The 25,181-nt window shown below is 50.9% G+C and overlaps 9 protein-coding genes across 9 annotated transcripts; 6 read left to right on the top strand and 3 right to left on the bottom strand.

Moving 5' to 3' along the window:
* Positions 1 to 2,552: 2,552 nt before the first annotated feature.
* J4E88_008211 (uncharacterized protein) lies at positions 2,553 to 3,973 on the top strand (the record flags this gene model as incomplete). Its single annotated transcript, XM_049401823.1, has 2 exons — positions 2,553 to 3,444; positions 3,507 to 3,973. The coding sequence occupies 2 exons, from the start codon at positions 2,553 to 2,555 to the stop codon at positions 3,971 to 3,973; spliced, it is 1,359 nt and encodes a 452-aa protein (XP_049252361.1).
* A 1,098-nt stretch (positions 3,974 to 5,071) lies between these two features.
* On the top strand, positions 5,072 to 8,966 carry J4E88_008210 (uncharacterized protein; the record flags this gene model as incomplete). The annotated part of the gene is made up of 9 exons (XM_049401822.1): positions 5,072 to 5,464; positions 5,530 to 5,970; positions 6,017 to 6,079; positions 6,132 to 6,510; positions 6,560 to 6,965; positions 7,129 to 7,475; positions 7,536 to 8,180; positions 8,245 to 8,871; positions 8,926 to 8,966. The coding sequence occupies 9 exons, from the start codon at positions 5,072 to 5,074 to the stop codon at positions 8,964 to 8,966; spliced, it is 3,342 nt and encodes a 1,113-aa protein (XP_049252360.1).
* Positions 8,967 to 9,407: 441 nt separating this feature from the next.
* Positions 9,408 to 9,823, top strand: J4E88_008209 (uncharacterized protein; the record flags this gene model as incomplete). The annotated part of the gene is made up of 2 exons (XM_049401821.1): positions 9,408 to 9,549; positions 9,621 to 9,823. The coding sequence occupies 2 exons, from the start codon at positions 9,408 to 9,410 to the stop codon at positions 9,821 to 9,823; spliced, it is 345 nt and encodes a 114-aa protein (XP_049252359.1).
* Positions 9,824 to 10,238: 415 nt separating this feature from the next.
* On the bottom strand, positions 10,239 to 12,180 carry J4E88_008208 (uncharacterized protein; the record flags this gene model as incomplete). Its single annotated transcript, XM_049401820.1, has 4 exons — positions 10,239 to 10,855; positions 10,903 to 11,132; positions 11,190 to 11,471; positions 11,618 to 12,180. 4 exons carry the CDS (start codon positions 12,178 to 12,180, stop codon positions 10,239 to 10,241), a joined length of 1,692 nt encoding a protein of 563 aa, XP_049252358.1.
* A 1,080-nt stretch (positions 12,181 to 13,260) lies between these two features.
* Positions 13,261 to 15,116, bottom strand: J4E88_008207 (uncharacterized protein; the record flags this gene model as incomplete). Its single annotated transcript, XM_049401819.1, has 3 exons — positions 13,261 to 14,256; positions 14,311 to 14,523; positions 14,577 to 15,116. The coding sequence occupies 3 exons, from the start codon at positions 15,114 to 15,116 to the stop codon at positions 13,261 to 13,263; spliced, it is 1,749 nt and encodes a 582-aa protein (XP_049252357.1).
* Positions 15,117 to 17,189: 2,073 nt separating this feature from the next.
* J4E88_008206 (uncharacterized protein) lies at positions 17,190 to 17,718 on the top strand (the record flags this gene model as incomplete). Its single annotated transcript, XM_049401818.1, has 2 exons — positions 17,190 to 17,198; positions 17,245 to 17,718. 2 exons carry the CDS (start codon positions 17,190 to 17,192, stop codon positions 17,716 to 17,718), a joined length of 483 nt encoding a protein of 160 aa, XP_049252356.1.
* Positions 17,719 to 18,113: 395 nt separating this feature from the next.
* On the top strand, positions 18,114 to 19,538 carry J4E88_008205 (uncharacterized protein; the record flags this gene model as incomplete). The annotated part of the gene is made up of 4 exons (XM_049401817.1): positions 18,114 to 18,547; positions 18,605 to 18,694; positions 18,751 to 18,883; positions 18,936 to 19,538. The coding sequence occupies 4 exons, from the start codon at positions 18,114 to 18,116 to the stop codon at positions 19,536 to 19,538; spliced, it is 1,260 nt and encodes a 419-aa protein (XP_049252355.1).
* A 1,477-nt stretch (positions 19,539 to 21,015) lies between these two features.
* Positions 21,016 to 21,474, bottom strand: J4E88_008204 (uncharacterized protein; the record flags this gene model as incomplete). Its single annotated transcript, XM_049401816.1, has 1 exon — positions 21,016 to 21,474. One exon carries the CDS (start codon positions 21,472 to 21,474, stop codon positions 21,016 to 21,018), a length of 459 nt encoding a protein of 152 aa, XP_049252354.1.
* Positions 21,475 to 21,748: 274 nt separating this feature from the next.
* On the top strand, positions 21,749 to 25,068 carry J4E88_008203 (uncharacterized protein; the record flags this gene model as incomplete). Its single annotated transcript, XM_049401815.1, has 3 exons — positions 21,749 to 22,305; positions 22,352 to 22,701; positions 22,757 to 25,068. The coding sequence occupies 3 exons, from the start codon at positions 21,749 to 21,751 to the stop codon at positions 25,066 to 25,068; spliced, it is 3,219 nt and encodes a 1,072-aa protein (XP_049252353.1).
* Between the last annotated feature and the right edge of the window lie 113 nt (positions 25,069 to 25,181).

Below are 25,181 nucleotides of genomic sequence, written 5' to 3'. Positions count from 1 at the left end.
TAAAGCTCTAGTTAATATCTAGCTAAGTCTAAGTATTAGTAATATTAATAGGCTTACTACTACTACTACTACTACTACTATTAGTAGAGTTCTTAGTATTCTAAACTATATCTTAGTAGTGTAAAGATATAAAATATAGAGCTACTATAACTAGTTAGTGTTACGCGCTTTATTAGGTAAGCTATAGTAATCTATTAGTATTACGCGCTAAATATATTAGTTAATATTATTTATAACTATAATATAATTTATATATAAAGTATTAGACTTATTTTAAAAAGAAGCTTATATAATATAAGAGATATAATTAGATAGATATATAATAAAATATAAGCTATTAAGTAGAATATAGAAGTATAAAGACTTTTATATTTTAGAGCTAGCGCTAGTCTAATCTAATTAGGCTAGGCTAGTTATATAATAATATAACTAGATAGTTATAGATAGAACTATAATAACTTTTATAAGTAAACTAATAATTCTATAGCTTATAAACTAGTTCTAAAAGAGTAAAATCTATTACTAGTCTACTAAAGAATATATAACTAAAAGTTTTATCTACTCTTAAAAGTATAGTGTTAAGTAAGCTAAGACTTAGAGTTTTAGTACTACTATTTTTAAAGTAGTTAAAGCTTCTAAATTTAGACTAGCTATAAAGCTATTTTAATACTAAAGTACTTTATAAGAGAATTTTAATACTAATCTCTATAAAATTATAATATAATTATATACACTTATTAGCTTATAACTAATAAAGTAATATATTTTAAAAGTTTATAGTTAGAATATATATACTAAAATCTTTTTTAGTAAAAGCGCGCTTTTTCTATTTTATAAGTTACTCTTAGAAATTAAAGATATATTAAAGTAGCTTAAATCTAATACTAAACGCTATACTAGTACTTTAAACTATTTATAAGTTTTTTAGATAATTATAAGTTTATATAAAACTAATCTCTTACTAGTTATATTACTTTACTACTTTACTAAAAAGCTTTACTAAGTTACTTTATTATTACTATATTAATTACTTTTTATATAACTATATTACTATTATAAAGCTTATATAAGCTACTCTACTTTTACTAAAAGAGAGTTTATTAAAGAGGCTATTCTAAAAGCTATTCTAGTAACTATAAAATAAAATACTATTTATATAATAAGAAATATAATATAAAGCTATATCTTAAATTATATATATTATTCTAGAGCTATAGAAAGTTTTATTAATACTTTTATTATTTTAAAAAATTATCTAATTAGAGTAAGGCTTTTATTTATTTATTTATTTATTCTTATATTTAAGAAGCTTACTAATAAAATATATAAGCTATTCTAAAATAGTAAGTATAATTTTATTTTTATAAACTAAGTAAAAAATTAGCTAATTAGTAAGCTAACTAAAAAAGAGCTATTAATTACTATTACTATTTATATTTATAATTTTATATATATAGTAAAGCTAAATAAGAAGCTTATACTATTTCTATACTTAGCTTAGACTATATACTAGTAATATAAGATTATTACTAAGATTCTAGATATAAATAATAAAAAATAAAATACTAAAAATAAAGTATTTATAGCTTATCTTCTTTTACTTAATACTATTACTTAAATAGATACTATAGTAGTATTTTATAGTTATTTTAAATAAAATCTATCTACTAGTAGTTATAATATTAATATTACTAAAAAATAGAGATAAAATTATAGTTAATAAAAAATAAGTATAGTAAGTTTTATTAGTAGTATACTTATTACTATATATTATCTTAGTTATTACTAGATATTTTTAGTTATTTCTAGTTATAGTATAAAAAAAGTTATATAAGTAAGTATAAAGTTAGTTTATACTATAAACTAGTAATAACCTTATTACTAATAGTAATATATTTTAAATTAATATTAAAATTATTCTAGTAGTTCTAAAAAGAACTAGCTTAGAGTCTTTTAATACTTTTTAATATCTTTTAATAAAAGACTTTACTTATAGTTATTATAACTATTTAAGTTACTACTAAACTTTAGTTATTAACTAAATTTCTTATTTATTTTATAGTACTAGATACTACTTATCTATTTAAGAAGTAATATTATAATACTAAACTACTACTTTAAACTTAAAAAGATAATTAGTAATTGTATATAATTTATATAACGAACGCGCAGCAAGATAAGCCTGCTATTGGGCTCTTATTGGTGGCGGCCTCGGTACCTGCATGCGTGCTGCACGTTCCTGGCGTTGGCGACCACGACAGTTCACCCGGAGCTAGGCTAAAGTTTGGTGGACTATTGTTTCCAGGCACTGCCGCCAACTCTTTCAGGAAGACAGGTCGAACTTACCGGCCATGTTTTCGTCTCCACCCATGACATCGATCTCAAATCAGTAGTCAACCACCGAGGTCGACAGGGCATGACTATGTGCATCTTATGTATATAAGACCCTCTGGCACACTGGGCAGTAACTCATCATCAGCTCAACAGCATCGGTCCTTCACTACTACAATCTCCTACACTACTTTCGCTACTCTTCTATTCGATCTTTCGATATGCGTTACTCTCTCTTCCTCGGGGCTGCTGCCCTCGTGGCCGCTTCTCCTGCTCCTCAGGCATTCGATGTCAACCAATTCGATTCCATGGCCAACAACCTCGCTCAGGGCCCCAAGGCAGGCGTCGTCAGTGAGCAGGCCTACAACCAGGCCAAGGCTCAGGACGTTGCCGCCGCCGCTGCTACCGGCGCTGCCACTGCTCAGCAGGCAAAGAGGACCGTTGGTGCCCAGCTTGAGGCACGCGACCCTACTTTCTGGTGGAACTGGAACCAGCAGAACAACCCTCCTGCTCCCGCTCCTACCAAGGCTCCTGCTCCTGCCCCCACCGCCGCACCTGAGGGCAACCCGTCCTCTACCAACCTCGCACCATCTTCGTGCACCCCGGTTAGCTGGACCAACACCTTCGCGTTCACTGCCGATCCCGCTTGTGCTACTCAGATCGAGGTCGGCACATACTGCGGATTCATCAACCCCGATGACCCATGTGCTGCTCAGCCCAACGCCTACGGCCCACCTACCACCCCCGACACTGCCGATGCTTTCAAGAACAACGAGGTCTACCACAAGATGGCTACTAGTGCTAAGTCGCCATCTGGCTACACCTCCTCTTTCGTTGACCTTAGCGCTTCCGTAGAGGGCAGCGGTTACCTCGGATACTACGAGCTTACCAGCTACGACACTGCTGCTTGTGCCGCCAAGTGCGACTCTACCTCCACCTGCACTGGCTTCAACCTCTACATTGAGCGTGACCCCAAGTGGAACCCGCGTCAGTGCTCTTGCGACAAGCCCGACTCTGTTACCCGCTTCAAGTGCACTCTTTGGGGACAGGATGTCAAGAAGGAGTCTGCTACCAACGTCGGCCAGGGCCAGGATGGATTCGAGGTCGTGATAGGTAAGTTCCAGCTGTCCGAAATGCATGTGAGACATATACTGACTTCGTACCCCTACCTCTAGTCGGTTCCAATGGTTACAACAAGGGCACCTACAACCCTCCTACTCCTCCTTCTTGCAGCAAGCCCCAATCTTGCGGCCACAAGCTCCACAACCAGCAGCCCTACTGCATGGGTCAGACTACTTTCCCCGGTCCTTTCGATCCTTCTCTCTGCGCTGCCTACGCCCAGAAGCAGAACGAGGTCAACCGCAAGCACGGCATCATTGGCGCATGGCTCTCCATGTTCGGCATGAACAAGGGTGGCTGCGTCCAGTTCCAGGCTGCTTACCTCGAGAAGGACGGCAAGGGTTTCGGTACCCACTGCCGTCTCTTCACCAAGAAGTTCCTTGCCACTCAGGCCAACCTCGACATCAGCGTCGGTGGTACCTCCAAGTGGGGCTGCCAGAAGTCCTTCACCTGGGACGTCGATGTCAACGCCAGCTTCAACTGGGGTGGCTGGTCTTACTTCAAGAACAAGCGCGACGAGTAAACGCTCGCTGCTCTTCCGACAACAACAACGACTTATGTCTGCATCGCATGGGCGTACCAAAATTCGAGATGGTGATGGTTGACGGTGGATATCATGACTAATACTCTTCTTCGTTTCTGTAAATAACTCTTTGGCTTTACATTGAGCATTAGCTCGTCGCATAGTCACTCCTTAGTATGATTTTAGCATCTTGGTAGTTGTAATGTAACAATATGTGCTCTTTGAATTTGCCTTCTTCTTCCTATTGAAGTATCGTCCCGATTGAATCAACTCATCTACTAGGCTTGCTCAAAAGATCCCGATCGATCGTACGACGATTTTGACGGCGGAGCTCTTCCACGTGTGCGCGTCGCTCGCCTGAACAGGTCTGCAGCTCACATCAAGATGCACACACGCAAAGTGAGGGATCTGAAGTCAACGTAAGCTTCAGGGTGTTATGTTTTTGTTTTCTTGAGCGAGGTACTAACAGGATGCGTTGGTGGACGGAACCAAAGATACCAAGCGCGCTTCGAACGGAAGATGGACCAAACGGTCGGGACTGTGCCCCACAGCGCGTGATCCCCTGGCACGAGCGGGGAACCTTCACCCATCTTCCGTGGGAGGACAACGTGCTGAACAAAGACCCGTAACGTTCTGAATTGTAAACTTTATTGTTAAGCAACCAAGACGGACCGTTTTTCGCTTTGAAACCGTCGCGAACGCATGAAGAGAAGAGAAGTGCATTATGATATGTCTCGTGGACTCGTGGACTCGTGGACTCGTGGACTCGTGGACTCGTGGACTCGTGGACTCGTGGACTCGTGGACTCGTGCATCCTGGGCTGGGTTCATGCAGGGCAGAGTGGAGGAGTGCGGGGAAGCGCTGCGCGGTCGTGTTTAATTCGGCAGAACACAAACACGAGAAAGGGAAACGCGGCCCAAAGGTACCGCCTTATTGTACCACCATGTCTCGCAAACCGTGGCATCTGTGGTGCTCACTCACACTGCATTCTGGCCTTCGTTCAGCTGCTAGCCGTGCCTTCTTTCGGAACAACTTTGGAAATCGCCAACAGATGCGGGTTCCCAGCTTCACCCTTTGCTCGTTTTCATTAGAGACAGCATGAGTCCTTCTCTGAACTGTCTCACTGGCCGTAGGGCGCTGGCCCTTCACCCGCAGCGGGGCAGCTTACTTGCTACGCTGAAGCAGTGTGCTGTCACCTCTGGTCTGAAAGCAACACCTCTGCTGGGACGTGGTGATCGTTCTCCAAAACATACTTTGACTACAACAAGCCTTCGGGGACTTAGCCGCCCGCACCCGCCCGCGCTTTCCCTGCAGCACCATGTCTCGCAGGTCACCGCTGTCGCGCGGTATGCATCCGGGCAGGCATCGGATCCGCACGACGAGGAGCTACCTAGCACCCCGCCGTTCACCGCAGGTCCTTATTCCAACCTCACTATTGGAGTACCCAAGGAAAGCTATCCTGGCGAACGAAGGGTCGCGATTACGCCACAGGTATAGTCTCTTCTCGCATTCGCTGTCTTTGAGACAATTACTTACTTGACAACCTTATTTTGCAGAACGTGAAGCTTCTACTCAAGAAAGGCTTCTCGCGCATCCTCATCGAGCGTGGAGCTGGCAGTGCTGCGCAGTTTACGGATAAAGCGTTTGAGCAAGCTGGCGCGCAGACAGTCGACCACAGGAATGTCTTCTCAGAGAGTGATATCCTGCTCAAGGTCCGGGCCCTTAGCATTGATGGAAAAGACAGCGAAGTGGATGCCATCCGAGAGGGCGCCACAGTCATCTCAATGCTCTACCCGATGCAGAACAAGCCGACCGTTGATCGAATTGCTTCCCGCAAGGCCACTGCATTCGCAATGGACATGATTCCGCGTATCTCACGAGCGCAAGTTTTCGATGCACTGTCGTCAATGGCGAACATTGCTGGCTATAAAGCCGTCCTGGAAGCTTCCAATACCTTTGGTCGCTTCTTAACTGGCCAAGTGACTGCTGCTGGAAAGGTGATCGTCACTTCATCCAGTTTAGACCCCTGCTAAACGTTGCTAGATCCCTCCTTGCAAAGTCCTCGTAATCGGTGCCGGGGTCGCCGGACTCAGCGCGATTGCTACGGTAAGTGCGGCACTTCCCTGGATTCATGCAGTCTCACTAAAGTCGGCGCCAGGCTCGACGTATGGGTGCCATTGTTCGTGGTTTCGACACTAGGTCTGCAGCACGTGAGCAGGTCCAATCCTTAGGTGCAGAATTCATCGAAGTCGACATCGCCGAAGACGGCTCCGGAGCTGGTGGCTATGCCAAAGTCATGTCCAAGGAATTCATCGAGGCCGAGATGAAGCTCTTTTATGACCAGTGCCGAGAAGTTGATATCGTGATTACCACTGCCCTGATCCCAGGCAAGCCTGCACCCAAGTTAATCACAAAGGCCATGCTCGGCGCAATGAAACCCGGCTCCGTCATCGTGGATCTAGCGGCTGAAGCTGGCGGTAATTGCGAAGCTACTGAACCTGGCCAGATGGTAGATTACAAAGATGTTTCTGTGATAGGTTGGTTCTGGGACTCCCCGAGATGATCCAATACTGACCGCGAATGCAGGCTACACCGATCTTCCGTCCCGTCTACCAACCCAGTCGTCAACTCTCTACTCAAACAACGTTACCAAGTTCTTGCTTTCGCTAACTCCAAAGGACAAGAAGGAGAAGTACTACGATGTCGATCTCACTGACGAAGTTACCCGCGGAGCTATTGTCACCTACAACGGCAAGGTCCTTCCTCCAGCTCCACGTCCGGCCCCTCCACCAGTTCAAGCGAAACCTGCACCTTCGCCTGCCGACCAAGTTGCCAACGCTGTCGCTCTCACACCGTGGCAGACGCAGTCTCGTCAGGTAGCTAGCGTTACCGCTGGTATGACTGCTGCACTGACTCTAGGTAAATTCACGGGCCCACTGTTCATGGGCCAAGCTTTCACTTTCTCGCTCGCCAGTCTGATCGGATATCGAGGGTAAAGTAGCCGCCACGAATAGCTTTCAAAATATTTTGCTAACTTCTTACTAGTATGTATCTCTCGAAATACGCTTTGGCTGTTTTAAGATATCATACTGTTCATGCTGATAACTTGTAGTGGTCTGGGGTGTTGCACCTGCTTTGCACTCTCCGCTTATGAGCGTAACGAACGCCATCTCTGGTATCATCGGAGTTGGTGGCCTGTACGCTATGGGTGGCGGCTATCTGCCCGAGACCATCCCGCAAACCCTCGGAGCCTTGTCGGTTCTATTGGCCTTCGTTAACATCTCGGGTGGTTTCGTTATATCTAAGCGTATGCTTGATATGTTCAGACGACCGACTGACCCCAAAGAGTATCCCTGGCTTTATGCAGTACCCGCAGCTCTGTTTGGAGGCGGCTTCATCGCAGCAGCTTCCACTGGCATGGCAGGTCTGGTCCAAGCAGGCTACCTTGTCAGTAGTGTTCTCTGCGTGACCTCGTTGTCAGGACTTGCGTCGCAGACAACAGGTAAGTTACGACTGTACGAAATGTATGTGAGACGTTTACTGACTTCGTACCACTCTGCAGCTCGTCGCGGTAATTTCTTGGGTATACTTGGTGTTTTCTCGGGTTTTCTCGCATCCCTGGCTGCCGTCGGCTTTTCTTCTGATGTTCTCACCCAGTTCGCCGGTCTCGCCACGGTGGGTACTGTTGCTGGACTGATGATCGGACGGAGGATCACGCCTACCTCGCTGCCCCAGACGGTCGCGGCACTGCATTCGGTCGTCGGTCTCGCTGCTGTACTCACGAGTATCGGTAGCGTCCTGGGTCACTCTGGAGATATCTCCACTCTTCATATGGTTTCCGCCTACCTTGGTGTTCTCATCGGAGGTGTTACCTTTACCGGATCGATTGTTGCCTTCCTCAAGCTAGCCGCAAAGATGAGCTCGAAACCTCTGGCGCTACCTGGCCGGCATCTCATCAACAGCACGCTGCTCGGTGCGAACGTAGCAACCATGGGCGCCTTCTTGACCTATGCACCGGGCGCCCCTCTTATCGGCGCAGCATGTCTCGTCGGGAACGCAGCTCTGTCCTTTGTCAAAGGCTACACGACTACTGCCGCTATTGGCGGAGCAGACATGCCAGTTGTTATTACAGTACTCAACGCATATTCCGGGTTCGCATTAGTAGCCGAGGGTTTCATGCTGGATAACCCACTCCTAACAAGTGTTGGTAAGTCCTAGCTGTACGAATTGCATGTGAGACATATACTGACTTCGCACCTCTTTCTCTGCAGGCGCCCTCATTGGGGTATCAGGCTCAATTCTCTCATATATCATGTGCGTTGCCATGAACCGAAGCCTCACCAACGTCCTCTTCGGTGGTATAGCCCCTACAGTCCAATCCCAGACCAAGGTCGAGGGTGAGATAACCAAGACCACATCGGAAGAAACAGCCGAAGCTCTCGTCAACGCAGAAAACGTCATCATCGTAGTCGGGTACGGCATGGCCGTGTCGAAAGCGCAGTACGCACTCGCCGACTTTGTCAAAAGCCTGCGTGCGAAAGGCATCAACGTGCGCTTTGCCATTCACCCAGTCGCAGGCCGCATGCCAGGACAATGCAACGTCCTCCTCGCTGAAGCATCCGTTCCCTACGACATTGTTCTCGAGATGGATGAGATCAACGACGACTTCCCGGACACAGATGTCACCCTCGTCATCGGCGCAAATGATACCGTCAATCCCATTGCGCTGGAACCTGGTAGTGCGATTGCGGGTATGCCGGTGCTACATGCGTGGAAGAGCAAGCAGGTTGTTATTATGAAGAGGGGTATGGCGAGTGGATACGCCGATGTACCCAATCCGATGTTCTTCATGGAGAATACGAAGATGTTGTTTGGCGATGCTAATGAGAGCTGCAACGGTAAGTTATCGCTTGGGCTGACTGATGTTCAGGATTTTGCTAACAAGACTTTAGCTATCAAACGCGCGCTGGAGGAGAAGATTAAGGGGCTGTAGATAGATTTCGCATGGAGGTTTGAAGTACCTGCATTATCATCCGTGATCCATAGATGGTGCTTTCCAAGAGAGTGCCTGCATAGTACATGATAGCAAAGATAGTCTTTCGCGAAATTACGCTCATTCAAAGCAGCATGTTCTTCTTTGCGTCTGCAGAATTCCAATAGCTCGCATCCAGACCCACGACGAGAATTCGATGAAGAGCGGGGCACACACCCCTGTCAGCCACGCGCTGCAACGCGTCCAACGGCAGAGCGCGACCCATGCCGATGACGTAAATCGGGATCCATGTACCACGCATCCAACCTTGGAAGTCTACGAAACCTGCAAAGCGCAGTTCTTGTGGTAATAACGACTTGTGAAGCTTCCCAGGTCCTTCTCTGAGGTACACACGCGCATCCAAACAGACTTGACACCAAAAACACAATTACAGCAGCAACAATGTCTCTCCCCCTCCTCTTCACGATCCCGCCCTCGAACCGCCATGAATTCCTCCTGCTCGACACATCCTCCAAGATCACGCTGAAGTCGCTCAACGCGCAGATCACTTCTACAATCTCATCGAGTCCCAACTGCGCCGAATGTACGTCGAAGCCGAACACACCACATGTCAGACAGACAGCTTGGGACTTATCGCTAACGATGAAACCACAGTCATGGCGAAGCACAAGGCCGCCGACGGCCCCAAAGAGACGATCCAAGAGTTCAGGATACACTGGGATACCAAGACGCGGGATGGCAAGATCTGGCCCGAGTACACTGTCGTAACGGATGAGAACTTCCCGGCGATATTGGAGTTGTTGAAGGCGAATCCTGTCATGGGTGTGCTGGAGATAAAGCTCGGTAGCTCAGAGTAGAATAGGGTAGGATAAGACACAAAATCACAGCATAATTCATGACAATGAGACAAAGACGCTGCAGTTGTTTGAGAACCTTGTTTTCGTATACATTAGGATGCGACGACGGGAGCATTGCTCTAGCCTAGTCGTGGTTCGTTACACCCGGAGTATATATACTACGTAAGAAAAGCTTCGATACAAATAGCGTCGAAGTGGTATGAAAGGAGAGTGCGCCAGGAGGTAGTCTGGCGTCGAAAGCCAAGTGGAGGGTATCCGTAAATAACCGATGAAAACGCCAATGTGTAAAGAAAATGCCGCTGGTATGCCATACCCATTGGGCTCATGCAACATGTGATGAATGCGCCGTGTTTGTAAAAGAAAATCGAGTGAGTAGTACGCCGCCGCCGAGATCGAGAGCTATGCAATCCTCGTGTCACTTTGGCGACTTATCCGTTGGCTCAGTGATCATCTGCTGCCAATGCACCAGATCCCGACTCAAGAAGTCCATCATCTGGGTAGTGCTCAAATTCTTGAACTTCGCCAGGTCTGTATCCTCGTCCTTCTGCTGCTCTTGGGCCGGCTCGCCGTTTGCTGGTTGGACTGCCGGAGCGAGGCTTCCATGTTTCTCCCCTGTAGCCATCTCGACCTGTCGTTGAGCTATATAGCTCTGCATAGCTCCGGCTGGCCTTCGTATATCGTTCCAGGAAAGTTTTTGCAGCCGCCAATTCTTTGTCTTGGTAGGTTTTTGTCCGGCTGTGCCATCGCTGCTGTCATGCCCATTGCTCGCTCCGTTTGTCATGTTCGTTTGCGGAGACTGTGCGATGTCGTTCTTGGGTGAAGTGCCGTTGGTCGCGGGCATGGTGTCTCTTGAGTACTGATTCCGCCCAAGTCGACCACGGGCCTTCTGTGGTGGACGTCCACCTCTCCGTGGGGCAGGCGCAGGCTTAGGTTCTGCGACGGGGGTATCGGGGATTGTAGCTTCGGTCACTATTGGGGCCATAACGGGCTCTTCGATGGTAGGGGCAGGTGTGGGCTCGGGTTCCTCTGTATCTAGCGACTGTCAGCCTAAGTCTTTCTCCACTAAGCACAATTCATACCGTCTCCCTTTCTTCGCTCTGCACGGCCTTTCCGTCGATTCGCGGCTTCGTTACGGTGACTTTCGCGCTCCTTCTCGCGCTGTTCTTTTTCGCGTTGACTCTTTGCCGCAGCTCCGCGAGGTTTTTGCTTAGGAGCAGATGCCTTTGTACTATCGTCTTCCGATTCTATCACGGGCGAATTGCTAGGGGAGCGAGAGCCGGTCCGCTGTCGTTTGATCTCTGGCTTTGTCCTGCAGATTGTCAGCTAGATGTCCCTAGCGGCACATGGAGCAGCAAGCAAGACTCACTCTTCGCTGTCGTCGCGACTCCGCTTCTTTCGATTGCCGTTCTCTGAGGCTGTACCGCCCTCATGCTTGCTTTCTTCGAGTACCTTGCGGAGCACCTCGTCTTCGTCGTAGGCGGCTCGACTGTTCATGGTCGAACGACGCTTGCCAAAGGAATCTACACTCGCCCTATTGTTGCGATCCTTGTCCTTGCCTGGGTGTCCATCTGATTCCTTGGAAACAGAAGATTTGCGATTCTTGCTGTGTTGTTGATCGTAGACGGGGAGGTATCGAGAGTACTTTTGACTAGAATGGCAATCTCGTTAGCTCTCCATAGATAGTAAGGTAGTGGTCGCGCAATGGAGGAAATCTAGGGCTTGAGACCAAAGACAGAGAAACGCGTAGCGGGGTACAGAGCTCAAATGAGAACGACGATAAATACAAGCACGTACCCTTTGGGACTTGATGTAACCTTGTGGAGGTCTTTCCTGCACTCCTCGCAGAAGTACTCGTCTGGGCTGGCAGCTTCGTCCATGATGCCTACACAGCCTCCGTGTTGCCAGACCTTGCAGACGTCGCACTGAATGAACAGTCCGCCAAGTTCATCGGCTTGCACATCTGGGTCCGCGAGAGCAGACATGGACTTGGGAGTGTCAGATGGCGGGCCCGGGTACTCCTGGTAGCCACACACGCATCGGGTGACCTCATCCTCCTCTGCGATGTCGTCTTCGAGCTCATCGTCGAGCTTCGCCGACTCGTCCTCGTCATTGTCGTGCTCGCGTGTTCGTCGGCGTGTCAGAGGCGGCTCGGGCTGCACGCCGTGAGGCGGTTCTTCGGGCTCTTCCGAGGAGAGCGAGTGTGGGGTCGACGACTTTGGCGGCGATGTTTGTTTGGGATTGACTCTGGATGCACGATCGGTACGCGCTGATGAGACGGAGGATGAGGAGTTGCTGTGCGTTGCGACGCTGGGTGGGGGCTGGGTGGTGCGAGCCCGCGATGACCGTCGCGGCGACATTGTTCCTGTAGCTGTCGCTATCGGCAAATGCAATAGCTGAGCAGTGTATGAGCGAGGGCGATGCTGGCGGGCTGGGCGGTGTTGGATGCGCTTGGGAGGGTGGCCGGCCGAACGAGGTCAGAGGCGGGAGGAAGGACTAGAAGGACGCGGTAGTGGACCGTGACGTGACGGAAGCGATGCAAGTCAATGGCAAGGGCGTCGCTATCGCGCAATGACGACGCTCTCGTCGGCGACAGTGGTGTCTGCTGGAGCGCAACGGTGACGCTGCAGGTGCGGAGACAGCGGGCCAAAAGCTCCACGAGCTTCAGAGCGCGGCAAGGGAATGGATGGACGACTGGAAAAGAATGCCGAGGTGCGACAGGAACATGATATGGCTTGGAGCGGGCGTCTGGGGAGCTGGACCGGGACAATGCTGTGGGAGTGACCGAGCTGCCAGGACTCGATTTTACTCCTCACGCTCTAGCGGGCGGAACGCGAAATGGAACCCATTGCCCAGGTGGACCGACACGCCAACCGTAATCCCCGTCACGTGACGTGGGCTCATCCGACCCTTGCACCCTTAGCAGCATGGCGGATCCGTGCGCGTAGAGGCTGTCGACGACTTTGGGGGCGTACAAGGGAGCGAGATGGAATATCTGCGACTTTGGTCTGGGTACGTTGAGCGCTTTGAGGGAATATCGGTGAGGGGCACAAGGTGCTGGCTGGCAGGTTTCGATTCAGAAGTTGCCCAGTGATCCGCTGCCGATGAGGCAGTCGCGCTAGCTCGCTTCGCGCGAGGGGTCCCACCGCCTGCGTGCATTGCCACTGGCCCTTGATTCACGCGAAACACATCATTACCGCTTGGGCGCCTGTCACAACACCTTACTGAAGGGAGAAACTGCGCACATCGATGCTACATATTCATATTTGCTCCTTGTTGTCCTATTGTAGATTCCAGGCCTCTTCAGCATTCTCACTCTATGCGTTGAGAACACAAGAGGAGCGGATCAGTCAAGCTCAGGAACAACACATCAACAACCGTGAAAGGGTATTAAACTTCATTCGCTAAATATACAAAAATCGTTCTATCCAAAGAAAGCCTTAAGCCTTGCCCTCAATAATCTCCTTGTGTGTACCTGGAACAGGTGCACCGTTGGTCTTGTTCTTCTCCTCGTACTTCGCGCTGATGCCAGTCATACCGTTGGCAACCTTGTTGTCCTTGGACTTGGCCATGCCATTGTGTGTTCCGTTGAATCGCAGGTTGGCGATACCGGGGTAGCCCTGGACACCAGTCGCCTTCTCCAGGCGCGAAGCGATGTCCTCAGACACTTCCCTGAAGATGGCGATCTGGCGCTTGATGATCTCCTTGTTGGACACAGTCGACATGTGGCCAGAGATGTTGTTGACCCAGCGGTCCTTGGCAGCATCATCGAAAACCTTCTCCCACAACGTGCGTGGTGCGTTGAAGTCCTCTGGACGAATCTCAGACAAGAAGGTGATCGCTTCGCCGGTGAAGTTGCCGTGGAGCTTGTCGAGGTCGACAGTACGCTCCTTGAAGCTGATGGGCTGAATGCTGCTGAGATAGTTGGGCCTCGATCCCTGGTTGTAGAATGCCATGTTACCATCTCGCTGAAAGTTACCCATGCGGTATGCAACACGTGGGGAGTTGACCGGCAGTTGTTGGTAGTTGGCACCGATGCGGTGGCGGTGGGTGTCGGGGTAGGAGAACAGGCGGGACTGTAGGAGGGGATCCGCACTGGGCTCGATACCTGGTACCAAGTGTGCGGGGTTGAACGCGACTTGCTCAACCTCGGCGAAGTAGTTCTGCACGTTCTCGTTCAAGAAGAACTCGCCAACCTTGCGGAGCGGGAACTGGCTTTGAGGCCAGACGTGTGTCATGTCGAACACGTTAATCTTCTGCTTCTCCCAGACCTCCTCAGCCTCATTCGCGGTCATGGTCTGGAACATGACGTCCCAGCCAGGGAAGTCACCCTTCTCGATGGACTGGTAAAGATCCTTGGTCGAGTAGTCAGGGCCGTAGTTGAAGGAGTCTTCTTGTGTAATGAAAGCAGTGCCCTGCTTGCTCTTGAAGTGCAACTGCGGACGAAGTCAGTATGTGTCTGACATGCACTTCGTACATTCAGATCTTACCTGGCAGTATACCCAGTCACCGTTCTTGTTCTGAAGCTTGTGGGTGTGACCGTGGTATCCATGCATCTTGCGGTAGCCATCGGGAATACCTCGGTCACCGAAGAGGATCATGAACTGATGGGCGGACTCCGGGTTTTGAGAAGCAAAATCCCAGAAGGCTGTCGCATCATCGGCATGTGTAAGATGGGTTGCGGGATCGCGTTTTTGAGTATGCTGTCCTGAGTCTTAGCGTGTGTTTTATGCCTGACTATCACGGAGGAACTTACGATGAAGTGAGGGAACTTGGCGGGATCCCTAATGAAGAAGACAGGAGTGTTATTCGCAACTACATCCCAGTTGCCTTCGTCGGTGCGGAACTTGACACTGAAACCCCTAGGGTCACGGGCGCAGTCGTGCGAGCCAGACTCGCCACCAACCGTTGAGAATCGAACGGTGACAGGGCAAGACTTTCCTTGCTTGAAGATGTCTGCCATGCACAGGTCCTCAAGCGACTCTGTGGTTGTGTAGGTACCATGGGCACCGGCGCCCTTGGCGTGAACAACTCGCTCTGGGATACGCTCACGGTCGAAGTGTGATAGAAGGTCGACGAGGTGGTGGTCTTGGAGCAGCAGAGGACCGTTCTCGCCTACTCTTTGGCTTTCGTATGGGTGAGGGTATGGGACACCGTTAGAGGTGGTGTAGATGACATCCTCCGATGAGGCGTTGCGGTCGTCGGCATAGCTGCGAAACTGGTCGCCATTCTTTGAGCCAGTGGGAGCATGCTGAGTGCTGCCATTCTGGTTGTCGTTGGTTGCGCTTGGAGCCATGATTACGATTTCTTGGGTATCGATATGTGAAGAGAGATGTTTGTGTAATTAAGCTTTCGTCAGAGGCGCCGAAGAATCTTCTTATATGGGATACTGATAACGCCTCCAGCCGCTTCGCATAAATCCCATGTTGAAAACGCATCATCATCGGACTAGCTAGGCGTAGTACGCTCCATGACGCTTAGAGGGTGTCAATCTAGGCCTACATGTCAACCGGTGCGGGTTAGGTTAGAACTCCCGTGGCTTGATAGCAAATCGGGAGAAGTGCGACGTCAAGGGTGGTGGCGACCTCGAGGGCGGTGACAATGCCTTGATAGTGATTGGCCCATCTCACTGCTATGATGTGCCTCGTTCTATCTCTTCACGATCTGCAGATGTAGATGTAAGCGGCTTCCAGACGCAAGCCATTACCAATGGGAAGGTATCTGTAACAAAGCGCGCGAACTGTGACGCGCTGTGGAGTCGAAAGAGCGTGTGGAGCCAATTGGAATTTCCTGTTGCTGTTCGGCCCTTTTCTCCCGGAATGACATCACTGACACCAAAACCCGTGCACGTGGGCCGCGTTTCCCATGGCAATACTGGGGAATATCGGCAATCGAAAATGCGGAACCTTAACGTGTATTTCGAAATGCACGTGTATTTCTGACGAGGCGAGGTGGTGTTCGTTATCGAGTCGCCACTATGGTCACTGCCCAGATGAGGCTCATTTGCGGACGGAAGCGGTCACCGGGGCGATCTGCCACACATGGGCACAATGCGCCCACAGATCCGCATCGCAGCGCGCGACAGACGCTGACACCCGAACCTACTCAGAGTGTTGTGCGAACGCATCCGACAAAACTACAGTGACGTAAACGCTTCCTAGTCCTTTCATATCCTTTAACTTCACAATGATCTCACCTTGTCGCAGTATCGAGCAAAGTTCTTGTCAAAACCTTCGCGGTCGGTCCTTCGTCGTTCGATGGACAATTCCGTATGAGAAAAACTCCCGCGCACCTGTCTTTTTGGGCTAGGTGCCATGCGAAATAAAGAAGAACACCCGTTTCAGCTACAGTCTGCTGACTTCTTTGGAGAATGCCATGCCGCTACCCCACAGTTCTCCAGCGCTCGGCTGTTCTCGTTCCACGAGTATGCACCTCCGGTATTAAACACTATCGATAAGCCTCATCATCCTGGTCCATCTGGGGCTACGGCTAATATATCTCCCAACTTCCATTGGTGCAGTTGACGAGTTTCATATCAGAACGCTTCTTTTGCACCCATCAGTGCCGGAGGCTAGGTGATTTTCTTCCTGCGCTTTACCCTTCTGTCCATGTGGTCATGAGTTGTTTGAGTTCTGAGCGCCCAGAGGGCGGTGTTGCAAATGCGTATATACAGCAGCGGTGCGGCAAGGACGTGGTCTCATCTGCGACCTCTTACATTACCGCAATAACCGCACAGTCCAAGTAAGCCTCAAGAGATACCTGCAGCGCGAGCTTTCACGTGGTATCCTTGCAACTGTCAAATACTACCGAGATGTTTGTAACGCCTGTCATCGTTAGTAGCCATGTGTGAGTGTTTATGTTGACGTTCAATGTCGCAATTGCTTACTTGTTTAGCCTGGATCCTTCTGCTATATATGGCTCCAAGCGAGGCAGCGTAGTTCGCAATGAGCTTTCGCAAAGACTTAGTATAGCTTCTTCCGACGCATCCTTTGGCGGTCTTCATCGAACGTCCTCGACGAGTTCCAACGCCTCCGTTTCGACTGCAGCGTCTTCCACTCCTTCAATCAACAACCAAAATCGCCGGCCTAAGCATCGCAAGACCATTTCGAACAGCTCAATAGCCCGACTTTTCTTACAGAGGAACAAGCCCCAAGAGGTTACCCCAAAGCAAGCCGAAGCATTGCCCACTTCATCTCCCGTAACGCCTACTCCATCTTCACCTATGGCCGTTGCTACCTCAACTTCACCACCTGCTGCGGATTGGCAGTGCTCTGATCTAGTGGTGCGATCTAAGCAGGATGTCTACCACGTCGATAGGTCAATCATGTGCTATCATTCGCGATGGTTTTCGAAAGTCTGCGCAGTTGTCATGTCGCCAGTATGTTCAGTCAATTCACTAGTCTCGATCGCGTTGACACAAACAGAAATCACCGAAAGGCATCATTGATCTTAGCGCTGACAACCCAGCAGCCGTCGCCGCTATGATGCAGTACTGTTACCAACTGGATTACACGGATCAACTAGCTGGCTCGGACCTTGACGTACCCGAGGAGGTCACTCTGCGCTCTCATGTTGACGTATATATGCTTGCAGAGCGATACGGGATAGCCGGCCTGAAAGCACTCGCACTCCAGAAATTCGAGGACCTCGCGGCAATTGTTTTGGTAGTCGATGGCCAGGAAGAGCAGTTACTGCATGCAATCCGCGCTATCTACGCACCTGAGCGAACGGCCAATGCAGAGAGTCTCAAGAGCGTGGCGATTAAGCTCTGCGCTGACCATGTGCAAGCTTTCATACATGGTACGGGCAGGACCATGGCGCTTGTATACGAGTCAATGGATGAGCTACCGGACTTCAGAGCGGACCTGTTCGACGAGATGGCAACACGCTGGAAATAGTGCACGACCGGTAGCTATCGTCTTAGTGGCAGTGAAAGCAGCTGACCTAGTGTCCCGCTCTCGACAGCTAGGCAAGCGCGCTACCAGTGTTGACTAGTTCCGATATTGCGTTGGACCTACACTTTTCACTTCTCACTCGGAGATACACCCACTGTCCTCGATTCACTGGCACAACAATAGAGTATAAGGACTCGACAAACGCTCACGTTCACCACCGAACCGGGGTGATTACTACCAAATTTCTCCTCCACGACGACGCGGTCACCTCGTTTCTCACTCACTCCACTTCCCATGGGTGTATAAATACCGAAAATCTCTTCGGAGAAGATCTCCATCCTACCTATCCTCTACAGGCGACTCGATTTAACGGCAGTCAACATTAACAGCACGTCGACATGAACCAGCAAGATCGCAAACGTGCCTTCGGCAATGCTTTCCAAGGTGCCTCAAATCTCTCGAGTCATCCGCATCGCAAGGCCCTCCGCAGTGTCGTCGCCTCGTCTCCTGCTTCGACACCACAAATCTTCTACGCGCCTACATTCTCGTTCGGTTCCGACAAAGAGAACGAGACACTGTATCTGCCCGCCCAGGACAAGTTTGCCAAGCCCTTCGATGGCTACCGACATCGTCTTCAGCTTCCTCCACGCACCTCATCTCTTCGTGGTCTATCGGAACTGCCTGTCGCCGGTAATGGCTTTGAACAAACCTACATCACCCCCCACATGGATATAGATCAAGGCTCGAGTTCACCACTGGATCAGGTATTGGGTGCTTATTCCAACGAGCCCGGCCCCATCGTCTTCGAGGACCCAGTCGGAGGCGTGGGTCCGTTGACTCCGAGTGCGCTTCACTTCCAGACTCTTTCACTGCTAGACCCACCTCGCAGGTATCGGCCAGATCTGACGTCGCAGTCCGCTGTCGATATCAATGCTGCTCGTACTAGTGTCTTCACCATGCAGTCGACCGATCTTCAATAGTAAGCAAACACCATATACAAAATATGTGAGAACAAACAATACTAACACAACGAAGCTGTTTCTCCGAGATCCAGAAGGACGACGTCATGATCTCTTTCGACAAGGGCAAGCAAGTCATGAAGCTCAACAAGTACCTCTTGTGTACAGAGTCTCGCTTCTTCGCACCGATGCTAGACGGCCCATCCATTGTGAGTATTCATTTCGCACTCAGCATATTCGAGAATGCTAACAACGCCGAAGGAAGGTCAAACACGTTGCATCCGCGTCCGCGACGACTTCCCCTACGCCATCGCAGCCATGATCCAGTACATTCAAGACGGCATCTACATCTTCAACCCCAATATGCGACACGAGTATGAGAACATCACCCTTCTGGACCTCCACGTCCACGCGTACGTTGTCGGAAACAAGTACGACGTCGCCAAGCTGTGCGACCACGCTATCGGAGAGTACATCAACATCGTCGGAATGGTCCTCAGTATGGGACTGCCCTCTGGCGAAGACCCAACCGACTTCTCCCACAATCCCGAGTTTGATCACAAGCACATCGATGCCGACCCTGTCTCGTCGGTTCTCAACTCCTTCCTTGATTCTCTGGTTCTCGTCTGGCGCAACACTACAGATGGGAACGATATGTTGCGCCAAGCTGCTCTCGAGCTGCTGAAACCTCATATCAATCAACTCATGCGCTTGAAGTTCTTCCAGACGCTGATGTTGGACTTGACGGGCTTTGGTCGTGATCTCGTTGATAGTCTAGTGGAGGATGGGTTCGACGTTCAGGCTTGGCCTCCGATGGGCGGCGTGCAGCAGAGGGCTAGGGTCAAATTCGGTACCGCCATGTAGATGGTGTTACGTGGTGACAGCGGCGAGCTGTAGCCAAAGATGGCTGAATACACGCGGCACGGGGTCTAGTGTATACCTAGATAGCTTGATAGCGATCAGAAATGGAAACATGATGAACATTGGTGCTGCAGAAATACCTAAAACACCCAGTACAATACCCAATCACTCCACAACCCTCCTGCTCTCCCCTCCCAACCGCTTCGTCTGCTTCCCCGCCAAAACAGTCTGCCACTCCGGACTAACTAGCATCTCCGGCTCCTCCCAAACCCCGACACCATTCCTCCGAGACCTCCCCCCGACCGGCTCGAACGACCCATACCCATACCCATGCCGCTGCTCATGCCTCCACTCGTGCGACTTGAACGACCCATGCTAGTCCCAGTGCTCATGCCACCGTGTCTGCCGCTCTGTCCCATACTTGTTCCGATTGTACCAGGACCAGCCACACTGCCGCTCCGTCGACCGTATTTTGTTCCCATGCCGCCGGTGCTGTGTCTGCTGGGGGGATGGTCGACATAGGATGTTCCTCTGCCGTCGAAGCGGCGGGGGCGGGAAGGGGCGCAGCCCATGGTGTGGTGTTTGTTGGTGAGTGTAGGGGTATTAGAGGAAGGTCGTGACGGTACAGGTTCGAGATCGATTGATGGAAAGCTTCCTGTTGGAGGTGTCGATGTCCAGTTATGACTGCGTGTCCTCAGTGTGATGTGACTAATCAAGATAGAGTAGACGTTCGAAGTTAAGCTGGTCTTGAGTAGGTGGCAGATTAGAATAGTGGTGTGTCGTCGCATGTACTACGCTGACTGTATAGTCCTTATAGATATAAGGAGTCCATTCTCCCATATGTATGCCTTCGTCTACGGGTCCATCGACGTCAGAGCTAGTGCCCGTCTACCATATGACATACGCCATGAACTTGATTTCAAGACACATGATCCTTGGGTCGCTGCACTCCGCAGATTGCAGCCCCTCTTGCTAGTGTTTGTGGCATAGTCTGTGGCTTGACTGGGAAACCGCGAGGCTTGGCGCGTTGAATGTGTGGCTCAAGCGTGCTATGATTGGCTGGCACGGGCCGAGTGTGGCTCGTGAGTGTGGCGCCAATATACGCGACGCGTGTCCCTCTCTCGCGATATCGATATCTGGTGTTGAAATCTTGAACTCGTTCAGGGGAGCTTGTGGCATTGGTCTTATTCCAGCAAATTTAGATTCTGGAGAATTCCTCGGCAAAGTAACAGAAAATGTCCGAAGGTTGAAACTCAATATTGGGATAGCAGAAAAGCCTCCTGTCGAACAGATTCGATACTCATGATATTAGATCATCTACAGTATGTAAGACCCTCCCACATACCCATGCTGTCGTCGCTGTAAAGCTAGGCGCGAGATGGTAGCGAGAGGGCCAGTCAATCTTCGCGATCCGAGTGAGCTCGATCGACCATGGAGCGCAGGACGAGATCTCAAAGAAGATGGCGTGTCATATGAAGGTTCATATCTTTATAAACTTCGTGTGTGATCCAGTGGCTACAATTGGACCTGGCTTGCCATCAACAAGCTTCCAGATGGTCGCTGTGGTGAAGGCGAGGGTTCCGCCAACCTTTCCTGCCCTGCCCTCAATTTCAATGGTGTCACCATCTTTAGCCCCGCTCAAGTACGAGATGTGAATGTCTGTCGACACTCCTGCCTTGCTCCGGTTATCCCAAGCTGCGATAGCGATGCCACCAACCCAGTCTATCAGTGTCGCGGAGACGGAGCCATGGATGCTTCCGTGCGTGTTCACGTGGTTCTTGGTAAGCGGCAGCTGGGCGCGCACGACGCCTTTGGAGGCATAGGTCAGCTTGATATCGTCAAGCAGGAACTGGTAAATAGGACTGCTAGGCTTGCGGCCCTCCCAGAACTGCTGGACATGAGCGAGGATCTCGGGGTCGTTGGCTGCGTCGCTGGACATGGCTGGTGCGGATGCGGGAGACGTGACGCGTGGAAGTGTGAAGATCAGAATGACGGGGCAGGTTGAAAATAGCGATGCAACGCGCGGCGGGGTCGGCGATACTATTCAGCGGCCGCCATGCGATCAACAAGCGGCAGCTGTGAAACGGCCAGTACGCCAGTGTCAGCGGCCGGGGACGCCACATAGCCAGTCTGTCGCACCGGACCATGCTTCACTGCAGGCCACGACTTCCTCACGTACTGCAGACCCCAATGTTCGCCTACATACAGCCACCATGAGCGACCCCATAGCACCACCCCCGAGCCCGCCCCCCTCAGCACTCGATCACGAACATGACTCGCTCGGCGATAGCACCGCCGTCACGCCGGAGGCCCCAAAGGCAGAGGCAGGCGCGCCTCCATTCGACCTCAAGGCCCTCACTGATCGCACCTTACACTTCTTGGCGACGGCGAGCAATGAGACGCTCGGCGCCTGTCTCGCGGGCCTCGGCGCGGGCACATATCTCATTCTCGGCCGCGTCGGGCTGGTCCTCATAGGCGTTGTAGGCGGCGTCGTCCTCCACGCGACGTGGGAGGGGCACCATGGCGACAACAAGGAAACACAGGGAAAGAGCGCCGACGCGCGGAAGCGAGAGCTGGCCGTCGACATAGCGCAGCGTGTCCTCGACTGGCGGAAGGACAAGACACCAGACACGGGCAAGTCCGGAGACGACGGCTACGATTTCAATGTGCAGCTGTACTCCGGCAAGACGCTCGACTACTCAGACTTCAAGCCCGAGACTGCCGCTGCGCTGACGGAGTTGACGGATGCAGTCATTCGTGACTATGTCAAGTATGTCCTCCGCGCAGTGCCTAGATACTGTTCTAATGCAACGCAGGTGGTGGTACTCACCCCTACTGCCTTCCGAAGACACTTTCCCGAACTCGTGCCGCCAGACCCTGACCGCCTTCGTGCTTTCCATATCTGCACACCTCTCCCGCAAGCGACCAGCCGACAATTTCCTTGACTTTGTGACGCGCTCATCCTCCTTCATGATCATACTGCTGCAAGAGATCGCTGCCGCAATCCAAGCGTCCCCCGGTGATGTGCCAACCGAAGCGGTCGATATATACCTCAAAATGAAGCGGGATAGCACCCTAGCGAACATCCTCGACCCAGACTACCAGATGAAGCAGTTCAGTGTGGCTGCCGAGGATATCCTACAGAACTATCTGGAGCCGAAAACATGTGAGTAACTCTCATATACAATTCATGCGCGTACGCTGACCGGCACCTACCCTAGACAACTGCGTGCCAGCACGGCTTTTCCTGCACCAAATCCTCGCGAAACTTATACTTGAGATGATCGTCGTGAGCTGCTCCAAGCCAGAGTGGATCAACGGGTGGATTGTATATCTTCTAGAGGAGGGCGAGCCCGAGCTTCTCAATGCTATTGACGCAGGCGTCGAGGGCTCGTCTGAACAATTACAAGGCGTCAAGGAGAACGCGGAGAGCGAGTTAGCTGGTGCAGGAACGGCAACCCCCGCTGAAAAGAGGGAGCACAAGCGTGTTATGAGCAAGGCGCAAGAAGCTATGGACGATGCGATGCGAGAAGCGCAGCTCCTGAGCCAGATGATTGCCGAGGAAGACGCAAAGCGACTGAAGGAGCAACAAAAACAAAGCGCGTCTACATCGACCCTGAACGACGACCAGTCCGAGAGCACCACCCAGGGCATAGTTACTCCCTCGTCTTCCGAGGGCGAGGCGCACGGCGACGTTGAGCACTCAGACTTAGCCATTTCAGGGCTCTCCGGCCGGTCGTTCTCAGAGACAACACCAGCTTCACCGCCAAGGAGTTCGGAAGACCCACCAGCTCAGGAGGTCAAGAAGGCTTTCACAAGCTTCGATCAGCTTGTAATGCCCCAACCGCCTACTGCGCTTATGGACAACGCACCCACGGAACGACCACCACCGTTAACCTTGCACAACAGCACAATGTCCATCTTTGATGACAGCATGCCTGGAGAAAAGGGCACTATCAAGGCCAAGCCCACAGCAGAGTATCTGATTCAGATCGAGCCAAAGTCCAACCATCACACCGGGTGGATGACAGCACGCAAGTACGCCGAGTTCGAGACATTACACGAAGTCATACGTCGGATAGCAGCTATCACCGGAACTTCTGGCTTCAACGAAGCACATGCTACACTGCCACCGTGGAAAGGTCACACCAAGGCGTCTTTGCGTGGAGAGCTGGAGCGCTACCTCAACGATGCTGTCAAGTACCAACCACTTGCTGAAAGTGAAGGGATGAAGCGCTTCTTAGACAAAGAATTGGGTTCCGGAAAGACGCCTGGTGGTGGCTTTCCAGGGATTGGATGGGCTGGCCAGACCTTCGACTCAGTGGGTAAAGGGATGATGGGCGTACTTTCAAAAGCACCCAAGGAAGTTGCTGGCGGTGGCAAAGCTCTTTTCGGTGGAGTTACAGGCGTACTAGGCAGCGTAGCATCACCACTGGGAGGAAAGAAGAATCGCGAATCGATCAGCAACGCCGCCACTCCGAACGCATCCGGAAGTCCTCTAAGCCGTACATCGACCAACACGGCGCCTATCCAAACACGACAAAGTAGAGCCGAGTCGACGGTCTCTGAACTACCCACGCACATTCGATCGCCGAGCACGTTGTCTCTAGTGACCAAACGTACATCAATGGACTCTGTGCGCGATCCTCACTCACCTGTGATCGACCAACAGCCAGGACGGGAGGCGCCCATGGAACGTCGGCCATCGTACAACCCTGATGGAGACGGCAAGCGTTCGGGGAGATCCTCCAGATACGGCTCACGAAGCAACAGTCGCGCACCAAGCATGCGCGAGAAGATCGAAGATCTCAGCCCCATGATGGGAGGGGATCAACTAATCAATCTGCCGCCAATGCCTAGCGAGATCTCTGACGACTACAGCACCATGCGCAATCAACCAGAACCAACACCACCTCAGAAACCTTCGCGGCCATCAACAGATTCCGTGCCCTCGCTACCCCGTCGACCCTCAGCCACATCGCTAACCTCATCTCCGGCCAAACCCTTGTCAAGGCCACGCGCAGCAACCACCCACACGCCACTATCCGAGCCCGAAACCACTGTTCTCATTGAGCTCTTCTTCGCCGTCATAAACGAACTCTACACCCTCTCGTCCGCCTGGACCCTCCGTCGCACCCTCCTCAACGCCGCGAAATCCTTCCTCTTACGCCCAGGAAACCCACAACTCTCCTCCATCACCTCGCTACTCCAGACCACCGTTCTCGACGGGAACGCGTCCGACGCCGGCCTAGCCTATCACATCAGAAAGATCCGGGAGAACGGTTTGCCAACCGAGGAAGAGCTCAAAGGATGGCCAAAAGAGATGAGCGATGAAGAGAAAGAGAAGTTGAGAGTCAAAGCAAGGAAGTTGCTTGTCGAGAATGGTATGCCGCAAGCGCTTACGAGTGTCATGGGTCAGGCTGCTAGTGGAGAGGCGTTGGGTAAGGTGTTTGATTGTTTGCAGGAACCTAGGGTTGCGAGGGGTGTTATGTTTGGGTTAACACTGCAAGGACTAAGGGCTATCACGCAGTAATGCTATATGTAACGGTGTTTAGGCGTTGGAAGAGATGGACGTTGGTTCCATCATGTATTGAACATTGAACGCTTGCTTGAGCTTCTGTTCATCATGCGGACGATCTTGGTAAC

This window comes from Alternaria novae-zelandiae, assembly GCF_023758075.1.
Source record: "Alternaria novae-zelandiae strain BMP 2774 chromosome Unknown scaffold_18, whole genome shotgun sequence".
NCBI classification, from domain to species: Eukaryota; Fungi; Ascomycota; class Dothideomycetes; order Pleosporales; family Pleosporaceae; genus Alternaria; species Alternaria novae-zelandiae.
This window is presented reverse-complemented; position numbering and strand designations above follow the sequence as displayed.